This window comes from Centruroides sculpturatus, unplaced genomic scaffold (genome assembly GCF_000671375.1).
Source record: "Centruroides sculpturatus isolate CEXI.00-Female unplaced genomic scaffold, Cexi_2.0 scaffold171, whole genome shotgun sequence".
NCBI classification, from domain to species: Eukaryota; Metazoa; Arthropoda; class Arachnida; order Scorpiones; family Buthidae; genus Centruroides; species Centruroides sculpturatus.
Window position 1 is genome coordinate 400,622 of NW_019384470.1, and position 14,735 is coordinate 415,356.

Consider the following 14,735-nt stretch of genomic DNA (forward strand, 5'->3'; position numbering starts at 1 on the left):
AATGCCATGATAATTTAAATCAGCACTTTTTTAGGCTTTGAGCAGACCACATTATATTGAATCAGTGTTAAGCGAAGCAGTGCTGAGTGGGGTCTTACTGTATATCTAGAACAATCAAATATATATCTTTGAACCCTCTTTCAAAGTGAATAAATGACTGGGGCTAAAAATACAGTTCAGTTATCAAATTAAAGCTCTTACTCTGTGAATGGTGTCACAGAAGAGAGATTCGAGAAAGGTGTAAAGGTTCGGGCATGGCAGAGTGGCAAAGATACAATGTTAATTAAATTAAATTAATTTATATTGATATTCAAGCTTTTGATTCTGTACTTATGAATATTTTCTTATCAACCCTCACAGAACACTTTGATCTTGACCCTGCTCTTCATTCCCAGCTTAACAATATCCTTATTCCTGTAAAATTTTGCTGATCTTGAATTCCCTGATTTTGCCTCAGTCCGTGATATTCAACAAGGTTCTACATTAAGCAGTCTTTTTTTCAGCTTATAACAACAATATTTTTGGTCAACGTAATTCTACTACTATTGTCTATGCCAACAATATTAAATTGTTAAACTGCAATCCCTATGTTTTTCAAACAGATCTTATGTCTTCCCTTTTTGAATTCTCCAACCTTAAAATTAATGTAGATAAAACTGTCATAATGTGCTTTTCCTTAAATCATGATACCCATTAACCTCCTTTTTACATAACAAACTTATTCAATTTGTTAACTCCTTTAATGATCTTTGATAATAAACTTATTTTTAAAGCATACTTTGATAAAATAATAAAATATTTAGCTATTCATCAAGGCATATTATTGTATTTTTGTAAAACCATTTCATCTAAAATAATACTGTGTTTCCTTTTCTTTGCTTAATAATAACTTCAGGTCATTATTTGATTATTGCCTTCCAGTCTGGACAATGGTTATGCCATCTCATTTTACTAAAATTTCTAAGGTATTTCATAAAATGTGTCTTCTTTTAAACAAACTTGCTAATTTCCTGTTTACATCCAATCCCGATGTTGCTAGATCTAGATTTGGTCTTCCATCTCTTACTGATTGCATTAAATATTTTGATCATTTACTTTTTTACAAATATTGTAATGATTTTATTCACTCTGATTGGCTTTTCCTATGGATTTTTCAATGTTTAAACCATAATCTATCTTGCATTTTTACCCCTTTTTTAGGATAGCTCTTTCTATTAGATCTCATTTTTACTGTTCTCAAAATATTTGTAGTGTTTGTAAAAGCCTTACTGTCCTTTTTAATTCTAATATTATTTTTAATTGTCTACTTGGACTTAATTTATTAATAGGACATAAGCTGGTGTTTAAAGATTGACACAGCAATGAGAGTTAGTTCAGGAAAGAACAAAATTTCTTTATTATATCACCTGTAGTAATAGTTTCTGTACACATATTACAAGTGTTTCGGGCTATCATGCCCCTCATCAGCAGTACTACTACCACAAACTAAAAAGTAACAATAATAAAACAAGATAAGTTATTGTATAAGTTAAAATTTTTTACATAGCCATAAAAATAATTTTAAAAAACTTACTGTAAATACATATTCCAAACCCGAGTATAAATGTATTTTTCTCTTTGTATAATTAATTAATGATTTAAACATTTCACTGTATAAATAAATTAAAATATAATAAATAAAGGTTGTAAATTATTAAAAACTAAAACATTACATATGAAAACCAAAAGGACTCACATCAAGGTTCAAATTTTCACAATTCAACAGTATTATGGTGTAGAGACTATGCTTTTTTGTAATCGTCATCTAGAATGGTGCTCCAGGATTGGTGGATTATACGACCCAAATTATTGTTTATTTTATTTCTTTCTTTCTTTATGTTTAAATGTTCGTATAATTGACGTTTAAAATTATTTGATTCTTTTTTCTTTATTTTTATAGTATTTTTGTTGATTTGGCATTTGAATTTTGTTCTTTCCTGAACTAACTCTCATTGCTGTGTCAATCTTTAAACACCAGCTTATGTCCTATTAATAAATTAAGTCCAAGTAGACAATTAAAAATAATATTTGTAGTGTTGAACAATTTTACATTTTGACTTATTACATTTTAAACACATATGTAAATGCTTACTGTATAATATGCAACCTTCTCTTGATCTGTAACATATTTTTTTATTTTATATGTAATTTTGTTTTATCTTATTGTTTTTTTCCCATGCAATTGTTTCTTATAAGTATATTTTTTCTTTTGTTATTGCTTTTAAGGGTCTTTTTTATTATTGTTTTTTTCCCATGCAATTGTTTCTTATAAGTATATTTTTTCTTTTGTTATTGCTTTTAAGGGTCTTTTTTATTATTGTTTTTTTTTTAATTTGGTAAAGGAAATAATGTCCAGTGACACTTCCTGTTGTATACATTGAATAAATAAATAAATATTTTGTTTTGAAGTGCATCATCAGTATAAACTAGTTACATGTTTATTTGATATATCCATAATAATGATGCTTAATATTTAATTTTATTAGCAAAGATATATTCTTTGTAGTAATCTATTTTAGTAAAAATGGAATTTATTAGGCATTATTTTTTATTATTAGGTATAAAACCATTTACATGTGCTGTATGTGGTGCAACATTTACAAGGCAGCATAGTTTAAATTACCACATGCTCATACATAACAACAAAAGCAGATTTGCTTGTAGTGACTGTGGACGAAATTTTCGCCATCCAAGTCATTATAAAGAACATTTGCGACGACATACAGGAGAAACTCCTTATGAATGTAGTGACTGCACATTGAGGTAACTTTTTTTATTTCTGATGTATTAATAATTAGATAAGATTTAAATTCTAAATTTACATATAGTCCAATTTAAAATAATAAATAGAATTATAGACTTTATAGATTGTAATTAGATATCCCATTTATGCCTGTAAAATTAGTAATAATCAGATTATTTATAATTGGAATAATTGGAATTTTTGTATTTCCTGAAATCTCCTTTAATTGAAAAAGCAGTGTTTTAATAATTTATATGCTAGATATGTTTGTTTTCATATTCAAATTTATAAGAGATTCTATCACCACAGTATAGCCCAGGGGTCGGCAGTTTGTCAAGTGAGAAGAGCCAAATTGTCATGAAAACAGGATAACAAAAGTATCAGAGAGCCGCATATTAATTTAAATGTGCAAAATACAACACATGACAGAGGCACCTCTAGTGGCCGTTTTCGGCATAACGTTACACGGATGGACGGACACGCGTTCAATGGGTTATATATATAGATATGCTTCAAATGCTACCACTCTTATGCGACTCATATTGATCAACGCGAGTGTGGTCATGTGCGGATGGAGAACAAGTCGAAGTTTGTTCGGCGGCTCTATCTCATAAACTCATAAGTTATAAGGCTGCGGTGAAATGAGGTGAGATGAAATTGGAGTTTATTTCCGAAGAGCCACAAACGTCTATGCAAACGTATGCGGCTCGCAAGCCGCTAATTCTGACCCCTGGTATAGCCAAACAACAAATATAAATTTTGTATTTGTATTGTAGGATGTATAATGTTGGAAAAAAATTTTTTTTAATTTTTATATTGGTTGCAATAAATTAAAACCTTATACAAGTTCAAAACATTAAAGTAACAATCTGACAAAGTTACATATTTGACTATTTTTTACATAAGAAAAGCAAAAACCTCTTCTTATGTTTTTTTCGGTATCTAGAGAGTGAGTGATGTAGCTGCTTCTCTGTAAAAATTGTTACTTTGTTCAGGATTTTAAACGTTTTGCGAGTTTTTTTATTCTTAAGTAAACCCTAAATGATTTTAATCCTAAAAACTGTTTTAATTTAGACATGCAAAATACATTGTGTTTACAGAAGTTTTACATTGGAATGAAAATAAAATTACATGCATAAAAATTTGACTCCATGGAGGTCAAAGTTTAACTTATTAAGAATCAACTGTGAAATACTTTTTCAGTAATTTTGTATGAAATTGTATAAAATAAATTTTATAGAATTTCATACAAAATTTATTGTATAGAATTTTTTTTCATTCTCATATGTTTTAAATTTTAAAAGCTTTTGTATTTTGAAATTTAAGAAAATTGTTTTGTGTTATTTTTGTTTAAAGAAGTAGTTGCTATTCTTTCCATTAAAAATACTTGCAAATGTAATTTTAACTTTTATGTAAAACTTAGTTGTTTACAGTATGTTGTCTTAGTTGTCTATGCATTTCAATATATGTGACATGTACCAAAAGTCATGAGCCATATGCAATTACTCACCAGTAATTGGAGTGTGATTCAAACCAAGTAAGTGAAAGTTACTGATATTTGTTGGGAATGTCATGAACTAAGTGCACTTTTACCTTCATTGCTCTAGATCCGGGGTGGTATGCATGCACAAAGTGGCATGTAAAGAGAAGTCATCTAGTACATAATGTTTGCCACCCTTGCTCTAGATAGTAGAAAAATGGCTTCTGTAAATGTTTCATTTTTTCAACTCGTCGTCATTGAATTCCTTGCTAGTGAGAACATTGCCATTTCAGAAATTTATTAGTGTTTACAGAACTTTTATGGAGACACCTGCATGAGTCTCAGTACAGTGAAAATGTGGATGAAACATTTTAAAGAAAAAAAAAAAATAGACATTGCTGANTCTAGAATGGTGCTCCAGGATTGGTGGATTATACGACCCAAATTATTGTTTATTTTATTTCTTTCTTTCTTTATGTTTAAATGTTCGTATAATTGACGTTTAAAATTATTTGATTCTTTTTTCTTTATTTTTATAGTATTTTTGTTGATTTGGCATTTGAATTTTGTTCTTTCCTGAACTAACTCTCATTGCTGTGTCAATCTTTAAACACCAGCTTATGTCCTATTAATAAATTAAGTCCAAGTAGACAATTAAAAATAATATTTGTAGTGTTGAACAATTTTACATTTTGACTTATTACATTTTAAACACATATGTAAATGCTTACTGTATAATATGCAACCTTCTCTTGATCTGTAACATATTTTTTTATTTTATATGTAATTTTGTTTTATCTTATTGTTTTTTTCCCATGCAATTGTTTCTTATAAGTATATTTTTTCTTTTGTTATTGCTTTTAAGGGTCTTTTTTATTATTGTTTTTTTTTTAATTTGGTAAAGGAAATAATGTCCAGTGACACTTCCTGTTGTATACATTGAATAAATAAATAAATATTTTGTTTTGAAGTGCATCATCAGTATAAACTAGTTACATGTTTATTTGATATATCCATAATAATGATGCTTAATATTTAATTTTATTAGCAAAGATATATTCTTTGTAGTAATCTATTTTAGTAAAAATGGAATTTATTAGGCATTATTTTTTATTATTAGGTATAAAACCATTTACATGTGCTGTATGTGGTGCAACATTTACAAGGCAGCATAGTTTAAATTACCACATGCTCATACATAACAACAAAAGCAGATTTGCTTGTAGTGACTGTGGACGAAATTTTCGCCATCCAAGTCATTATAAAGAACATTTGCGACGACATACAGGAGAAACTCCTTATGAATGTAGTGACTGCACATTGAGGTAACTTTTTTTATTTCTGATGTATTAATAATTAGATAAGATTTAAATTCTAAATTTACATATAGTCCAATTTAAAATAATAAATAGAATTATAGACTTTATAGATTGTAATTAGATATCCCATTTATGCCTGTAAAATTAGTAATAATCAGATTATTTATAATTGGAATAATTGGAATTTTTGTATTTCCTGAAATCTCCTTTAATTGAAAAAGCAGTGTTTTAATAATTTATATGCTAGATATGTTTGTTTTCATATTCAAATTTATAAGAGATTCTATCACCACAGTATAGCCCAGGGGTCGGCAGTTTGTCAAGTGAGAAGAGCCAAATTGTCATGAAAACAGGATAACAAAAGTATCAGAGAGCCGCATATTAATTTAAATGTGCAAAATACAACACATGACAGAGGCACCTCTAGTGGCCGTTTTCGGCATAACGTTACACGGATGGACGGACACGCGTTCGCGTTCAATGGGTTATATATATAGATATGCTTCAAATGCTACCACTCTTATGCGACTCATATTGATCAACGCGAGTGTGGTCATGTGCGGATGGAGAACAAGTCGAAGTTTGTTCGGCGGCTCTATCTCATAAACTCATAAGTTATAAGGCTGCGGTGAAATGAGGTGAGATGAAATTGGAGTTTATTTCCGAAGAGCCAGAAACGTCTATGCAAAGAGCCGTATGCGGCTCGCAAGCCGCTAATTCTGACCCCTGGTATAGCCAAACAACAAATATAAATTTTGTATTTGTATTGTAGGATGTATAATGTTGGAAAAAAATTTTTTTTAATTTTTATATTGGTTGCAATAAATTAAAACCTTATACAAGTTCAAAACATTAAAGTAACAATCTGACAAAGTTACATATTTGACTATTTTTTACATAAGAAAAGCAAAAACCTCTTCTTATGTTTTTTTCGGTATCTAGAGAGTGAGTGATGTAGCTGCTTCTCTGTAAAAATTGTTACTTTGTTCAGGATTTTAAACGTTTTGCGAGTTTTTTTATTCTTAAGTAAACCCTAAATGATTTTAATCCTAAAAACTGTTTTAATTTAGACATGCAAAATACATTGTGTTTACAGAAGTTTTACATTGGAATGAAAATAAAATTACATGCATAAAAATTTGACTCCATGGAGGTCAAAGTTTAACTTATTAAGAATCAACTGTGAAATACTTTTTCAGTAATTTTGTATGAAATTGTATAAAATAAATTTTATAGAATTTCATACAAAATTTATTGTATAGAATTTTTTTTAATTCTCATATGTTTTAAATTTTAAAAGCTTTTGTATTTTGAAATTTAAGAAAATTGTTTTGTGTTATTTTTGTTTAAAGAAGTAGTTGCTATTCTTTCCATTAAAAATACTTGCAAATGTAATTTTAACTTTTATGTAAAACTTAGTTGTTTACAGTATGTTGTCTTAGTTGTCTATGCATTTCAATATATGTGACATGTACCAAAAGTCATGAGCCATATGCAATTACTCACCAGTAATTGGAGTGTGATTCAAACCAAGTAAGTGAAAGTTACTGATATTTGTTGGGAATGTCATGAACTAAGTGCACTTTTACCTTCATTGCTCTAGATCCGGGGTGGTATGCATGCACAAAGTGGCATGTAAAGAGAAGTCATCTAGTACATAATGTTTGCCACCCTTGCTCTAGATAGTAGAAAAATGGCTTCTGTAAATGTTTCATTTTTTCAACTCGTCGTCATTGAATTCCTTGCTAGTGAGAACATTGCCATTTCAGAAATTTATTAGTGTTTACAGAACTTTTATGGAGACACCTGCATGAGTCTCAGTACAGTGAAAATGTGGATGAAACATTTTAAAGAAAAAAAAAAAATAGACATTGCTGATATAAGCCTTGGAGTGGCTGATCAAGAACAGCTGACATGAAAACATGGACATGATTGATGAGCTTGTCCAAGCGGACAGGAGGATAACTATTAGGGAAATTACACATCATTTGAATGTAGGACACAATGCAATACAGAAAATGATAATGTCTCTTGGCTGTCACAAGGTTTGTTCAAGATGGGTGCCATGGCTTGTGACAAATGACCACAAATGTGTTTGACCATATGTTCAGAGTTACTGGCACACTATCAAACTGATGGTGAGAATTTTATTAACAGTATTGTGACAGGAGACAGAGCATAGTTCCACCACTTCAACCCAGAAACAAAGCAGCAGAATATGGAATGGCAACACACCTATGCCAAAAAACAAAAAGTAATTCCACTGGAAAGTTATGGATACCCTATACTAGGACACAGAGTTATGCATATTGATCAGTTTTCTTTTAAGAAGTGAAACCATTAGTACTTCATAGTATGTTTAAACATTGCAGAAACTGCAATGAGCATCCACACAAACACAATATCATTTTGCAACAAGACAATGCTTGTCCCCATATGGCTGGTCAGACACAAAATGCAATTGAAATGATGGGCTAAAAGTTGCTGCCACATCCTCCCTATAGCCCTGACCTAGCACATCAGAGTATCACTTGTTTGCTCCATTGAAGGTCAGTGTGCAAGGTTCAATGTTTGACAGGTGTGACCAAGACATAGCCAAGGTTCACAAGTTGTGTCAGAATGAATTTCTACAGGAGTGAGATTTTGAAACTGCCAATTCAGTGGAAAAAATGTGTTGATTGTTATGGCAGATATGTTCCAATGTATGTTTACCACAAGCAATATTAAATAAAGTTGTTATTAAATTGATGCAATATAGTTTGGCTTATGACTTTTGGTATGTGCCACATATTTTGAATATTAACACTAAAAGCCACTTCTTGTTATACAGTGCTTTAATTCAAAATGATACATTAGTTTGTGTAAAGTTTATTTCAGATAAATGTTTATTGTGTTAATAATAATTTCAGCTAAATAATTTAGTATCTACAACTTTGAAGATATTATATATATATATATANATATATATAATATATTCTAGTAGAATATATTAAATAATTTACAAATCAAATGTATTAATTATATATACTGTATTATTGGTCAAATAAATTACAATTGAAATAAAACTTCCTTCATTGACTGATAAAAGTATTTACCTACTTTAAGTATCTCAAGTTGAAAGACTAAAATGCCACATTAATTTTTATTTTCCTGGCTGTTATACAGTAGTGGCCAAAAGTAGAGCTATCCTTGACATATTGTTTAAAAATGCGACCTCTATTTTACCACCTACTATTACCACCTACTACATAATTAATATTGTGATAATTGAAAAGAGTCAAAATACTCAATTGAATTAAACATTTTTTTTTAAATCTGATTTACAAAAGAAAAAACAAAATTTTTATATTTTACACTGACAAAAGTAGAACTACCAAAGGAAGTATACAAATTAGTCTGCACTGTTGCATGAAACAGAATGCAAATCAGTTGGATGAAGAGTGATATATATTAACTGATTTTATAAGAAACTAGCTGCAAGGACCCGCTTCGCTGGGTTTTTATTTGTATGTAATATAGTTTTTTTTTATATATAGAAGACTATTTTTCTAAGTAATCTAGAATCTAGCTGCAAAGACCCGCTTTGCTGGGCAAAAAGTAACGATAGTGAAGATTAAGATAATTACATTATAGCTAATGTTACCTGTTTTCACAGAATGCAAGAATTAGGTCCCCCGTTTCCAGACTAATTAGAGAATTTTTACGTTTAGTCAAACAAACTATTTTCAACGTTTCTGGAACGTTTACAATCATTCTATAATCGAACCAATATTCGAATTTTATGTTCAAATTTAATTTGAACAAATTCAAACAAAACATTGGAAATAGAAAGCCACTTTCAACCACTTTCAGCCTCATATCTCCCGCACCCTTATAGCTATTGAGACGCAACCACCCCTATGCACGAATGGGGACTTGGGGCTACCACCACATACAAACACCATTCACGTGCGATATGTAGTTTTTGCAGAAAAGTGAAATATAGGGGGACACACGTCCATTTTTATATATATATATATAGATATAATGAAATGCCTTGAGGAATACAATTATCAAATGATATCAAACAAAGAATGGTAGATATGCATTTGAAAGGTAAAACCTTTACTGAAATTGGTAAAATCTTTAATGTGCATAAAACTGTTGTCACAAAAGTGGTGAAGCATTTTCAAATATATGGGACCATTGTTTATGCCATAAAGTCAGGTAGACCACAAAAAACAACACCACAGTTGGATCATTTGATCAGGTGTACAAGTGAGGCCAACCCTTATTTGACTGCTTCACATATTAAACATGAAGTGAGTAACCCAGATATATGCTTAAAGACTGTACGAAGACATTTGACTAGTTTTGGATTACATGCAAGGCTGTGGAGTCGCATAAAAGTCTACCAACTCCGACTTTTCCTTACCAATCCGACTCCAACTAAAACACCAAAACTCCACGACTACGACTCCGAGTCCACAGTCCTGCCAGGGCTGTGGAGTAGCGTAAAAATCTACTGACTCCGACTCCGACTTTTCCTTACCATCCGACTCCGACTCTGGCTAAAACACCAAAACTCCTCGACTCCGACTCCGCAGCCCTGATTACATGGGAGACAACTAGCAAATAAACCACTCATCTCTGCAAAAAAACAAAAAAGTTGAGATTAGTTTGCACATGAAAACGTCACTTGGACCAAACAAAAATGGTCCAAGGTGTTATGGAGTGATGAATCTAAATTTAATGTCTTATCTAGTGATGATATATGATATGTCAGAAGACCAGTGAATATGAGATATCACCCAAAATACACAGTTCCTACAATGGTGGTGGCTGTATAATAGTATAGGGATGTTTTTCTGCAAAGGGACTTGGTCCAATTCATAGAATTAATGGAATAAAGAATCAAACAGTTTATCAAAATATACTGCAGAATCAAATGCTTCCTCGTGCATGTCATTCAATGCCAAAGGGATGGATCTTCCAACAGGACAATGATCCAAAACATGAAATAAATTTGGTAAAGCAATGGTTTCAACAAAAAAATGTGAATCTTATGACATAGCCAGCCCAATCGCCAGACGAAATCCCATAGAGAATCTTTGGAATGAAGTTGAGTGCCATATACATCAGCATACATATTCAAATCCGGATGAATTGTGGTCTGCCATCCAAGAAGCATGGTATGAGATTTTCCAATCAGTGCTTGACAATTTAGTTGATTCAGTTGAACATAGTTGTGATGCAGTGATCAGAAGCTCTGGTTACACCACAAAATACTAATATTTTGTTATAAAAATACTGGACAAATTGCTTACTTCCTTTGGTAGTTCTACTTTTGTCAGTGTAAAATATAAAAATTTTGTTTTTTCTTTTGTGAATCAGATTTAAAATAAAATCTGTTTGATTCAATTGAGTGTATTGACTCTTTTTTGGTGCTCTTTTCAACTACTGTAAGGTCTCTTTTTATGCGGATTATTTTTATGCGATTTTGAAGTTGTGCAGTTTGTATTTCGTCCAAAAATTTTTTGGACAAACATACATATAGGCTTGTTTAAGAAGCCCGCGTATGGACAGTCTCCAAAAATCGTGGAACACTCAAAGCTCACTCCATTTGTTCCGCTGACATATAACGTTTATGGATGTAAAGGACAGCTAGATCTACCTTAATCGCTTTAGTTCCTAGCAATTTTTGATATAAATGTAATTAAACATAAAAAAAATACTTAAAACTGAAAAAAACGAAAGAAATGCGTTAATTTTGAAGAAAAAGCTTCAAAGTTTAACTTCCTTTGTCTCGCCCTTCTGTGAAATTTAACACCGATGAGTCATTGTTTACACATCTGGATGACCTTGAACACAGCTGGAGTTGGATTTCCCGGGGCATTCTCATAGACGTCGCGGGAGGACAAGGGTTTAAAGTAGGGTGAACACTAGCTGGCCGTATATTTTTAAATATTTTTAAAAAATTTGGAGACTTAAAAAACATTCTAAACATTAAAAAAAAAATTTCAAAAATGGCCTTAAGGACCGTGTTTTATGTAACGCTATGTAACCTGCCCGAGTTAACTCGGGCGAGGAACTAAAGGGGTTTTAATTAACTCTTCACATCCAGATGTCAGTGATTTGTTTTTAGAGTGAGCTTTTGCAATTCGGGGATTCCCCTTGTATTACTTTTCAATAAAATAAACTGAATTAAGTTTGAATACAAGTTTATTTTAAGCTTTTATATGAATTTCTTTCAGACATTCGAAGTAATTTATTAAGCAGCCTATTTCTTTTAATTTCTGCAAACTTTTTTATGCGGTTTTAAGTTAATTTTAACTCATTGTTTTGGTTTTATGCGATTTTAGAAAATTACGGAACATATCCCTACTTTTTCAAGGCAAGTAAAGTCTTTTTTATGCGAATTTTTTATATGCGCTTTTCTGTAGAATGTATCCACCGCATAAAACAAGACCTTACAGTATTATAATATTAATTATGTAGTAGATGATAAACAAAATAGAGGTTGCATTTTAAAAAGATATGTCAAGGGTAGCTCTACTTTTGGCCACTACTGTATATAATGGAGCGAAAGTATGGTGATCAGTCAAAAATGACCCCCCCAAGATTTTTACATTTTTGGACTCAGGACACCTTGAAACATCAAGAAATGCAAAAAATTCTGGGGTTTTTTCTGTGTGTATGGATGTTAGTGTGTGGGAGGCACAATTTTGTTCACTCTTTTTAAACTTAATAACTCCTGTGGTTTTTGTTGAAAATTTCTGAAATTTTACAGGGATATTTTAACCTTATTTCTATTGATTTTGCAATTGTTAATCATTCAATGTTCATACCACAGTGATTGATTGTATCTCAGCTTGATTGCCACTTTGTTCTTTAATTCTTTTAATACCCAACCTGTTACATCAATGTCACAAGTAGGATTTTCACATGTACTGTACATTCCAATCTATATGTTACTGCTAAAGCTCGAAAGTCGTTAATGTGTACAGTACATTACCTAGCTAATCTGCAGATTAACTAGGGTGATGCATTAAAGTTGCTAAAATTGTTCTATTTCTCAAATTACCTAGGTAAACTATAGACTCCCGGTCTTCTGCTGGGGTTAGGAGGATCCTTCCCATTCGTTAAGATGTTAAAAATAGTAGGACACCTCCTGTAAGCAATACGTATTTGGCGCTTCTTGGCGATTATCCGATGCGCATGCGTGACAAGTCTGCCTTCTCAGTTATAACGAGCGGTTAAAGCGTGCTGTGTATCAACTCTTGCCAGGCCATCAACCAATCTCCTCTTCGGTGCGCCTCCCAATGATCATCTCAAATGGTTAAAGGCGATGCACATCTTTAAATTCTCTATCGAAACCACGTGCATAAATTTTAAACAGGAGATGCTTTTGTCGATGGCCTGGCAAGAGTTGATACACAGCACGCTTTAACCACTCGTTATAACTGAGAAGGCGGACTTGTCACGCATGCGCATCGGATAATCGCCAAGAAGCGCCAAATACGTATTGCTTAGAGGAGGTGTCCTACTATTTTTACCTAGGTAAAGTGCAGATTATCTAGGTAATTTGCAAACCTTCTGGGCACTTGGTAAAGTGAAAATAAGATCTTTGCTGGAACAACAGCAACGTTTCTGTACACTTAAATTAACATAATGTTCTTTATTTAATTTTCGATATTTAAAGAATCAAGTTAATACAATCAAACGGTTTAAAAAAACCGTTTGATTAGGGAAATTATTATATAGATCAGTGTTTTTCAACCTTGAATACGCGACCCCTTTACAAGTTAAAAAAATTCTGGCAACCCCCCAGGGTCATATTAAAACTATCTCAGTGATTTTAAAAACTACATATTTAATTTTTTTTTCTGTTGAGACCTAAATATCGATCGAAAAACCAATTGTACTTTAAAATAAAAACGCAAAGCCTTCTCACTGAAATTGTAGTTTTATTTATTGTAGTGTAGGACTTATAAACACTTGTCTTTTTCTTTTACCCATGACCCCCATGTAAGGCTTTGCGACCCCCCCTGAAGGTCACGACCCACAAGTTGAAAAACACTGGTATAGATAACCACCTATGGAATTTTGGGACTTTGAATATCTATCTGAACTGAGGGAACCGAGATGACTTCAACGATACCCTACTTTTGGACCAGAGACGAAAAATAATAAAGTTACCATACTTTTTCTGGTGATTGCATGATATAATTGTGCAGTTAATGTTACCTATGGTGAGTAAAATGGCGGCTCGTCTCTGATTCCAGCAAAGAGAAGAAAGGAAACAGTGGGGACGCGCGTTCTAAACTAACCTAACCTATTCTAATAAATTACCATAATTATTACCAACCAAATTATTAGAATAGGTTAGGTTAGGTTTGAATGTGCATCCCCACTGTTTCCTTTCTTCTCTTTGCTGGAATCAGAGACAAGCCGCCATTTTACTCACCATAGATAACATTAACCAATTGTGCTTACTTATTAGTGCAGTCTAAAGATTGGTGACACTGAATTTCATAGCAATTGGTTTTTGCGACAAGCACACCTATTTGTGGTATATTTATTTGTGGCAAAGATCTTATTTTCACTTTACCGAGTGTCTAGTAGGTAATGTGTGGATTACCTAGATACTCCGCACATTATCTAGGTAATTTGAGAAATGGAACAATTTTTACAACTTTAATGGATCACCTTAGTTAATCTGCATATTAGCTAGGTAACGTACACATTAACGACTTTCGAGCTTTAGCGGTAACATATATACTACTTCTTCTTCATCTAATTCTGTGATATTTTTGGAATTAATGTTAGGACACAAAAAATAATTTTATTTTATTACTAGCTGCAAGGACCCGCTTCGCTGGGTTTTTATTTGTGGGCAAAAAGTAACGATAGTGAAGATTAAGATAATTACATTATAGCCAATCTTACCCATTTTCACAAAATGCAAGAATTAGGTCTCCCGTTTCCAGACGTTTCCAGAGAATTTTTACATGAGCATAAAAATATGTTCGATTTCCTGCAAAAGTGCAAAAAACCGCCTGTAAATCTTGCATGCCGCTTTATATTAACACTTCCTGGTCCCGATTCTATTTCTGAACGTCTCCTGTTCACGTCCAGTCAAACGAACTATTTTCAACGTTTCTGGAACGTTTAC

The 14,735-nt window shown here is 31.9% G+C and overlaps 1 protein-coding gene across 2 annotated transcripts in view; it reads left to right on the forward strand.

The window, feature by feature from the left end:
* LOC111621150 (zinc finger protein 37-like) overlaps positions 1-14,735 on the forward strand; it is a 96,981-nt gene that overhangs the window by 77,950 nt on the left and 4,296 nt on the right. The window contains exon 8 of one of the 2 annotated variants that reach the window (XM_023363214.1): positions 2,598-2,802. In XM_023363214.1, the coding sequence (XP_023218982.1) occupies positions 2,598-2,802 (205 nt within the window). Of the gene's footprint in view, positions 1-2,597; positions 3,456-14,735 lie in introns of those variants that run through there. The other variant, XM_023363212.1, reaches the window with a different exon arrangement.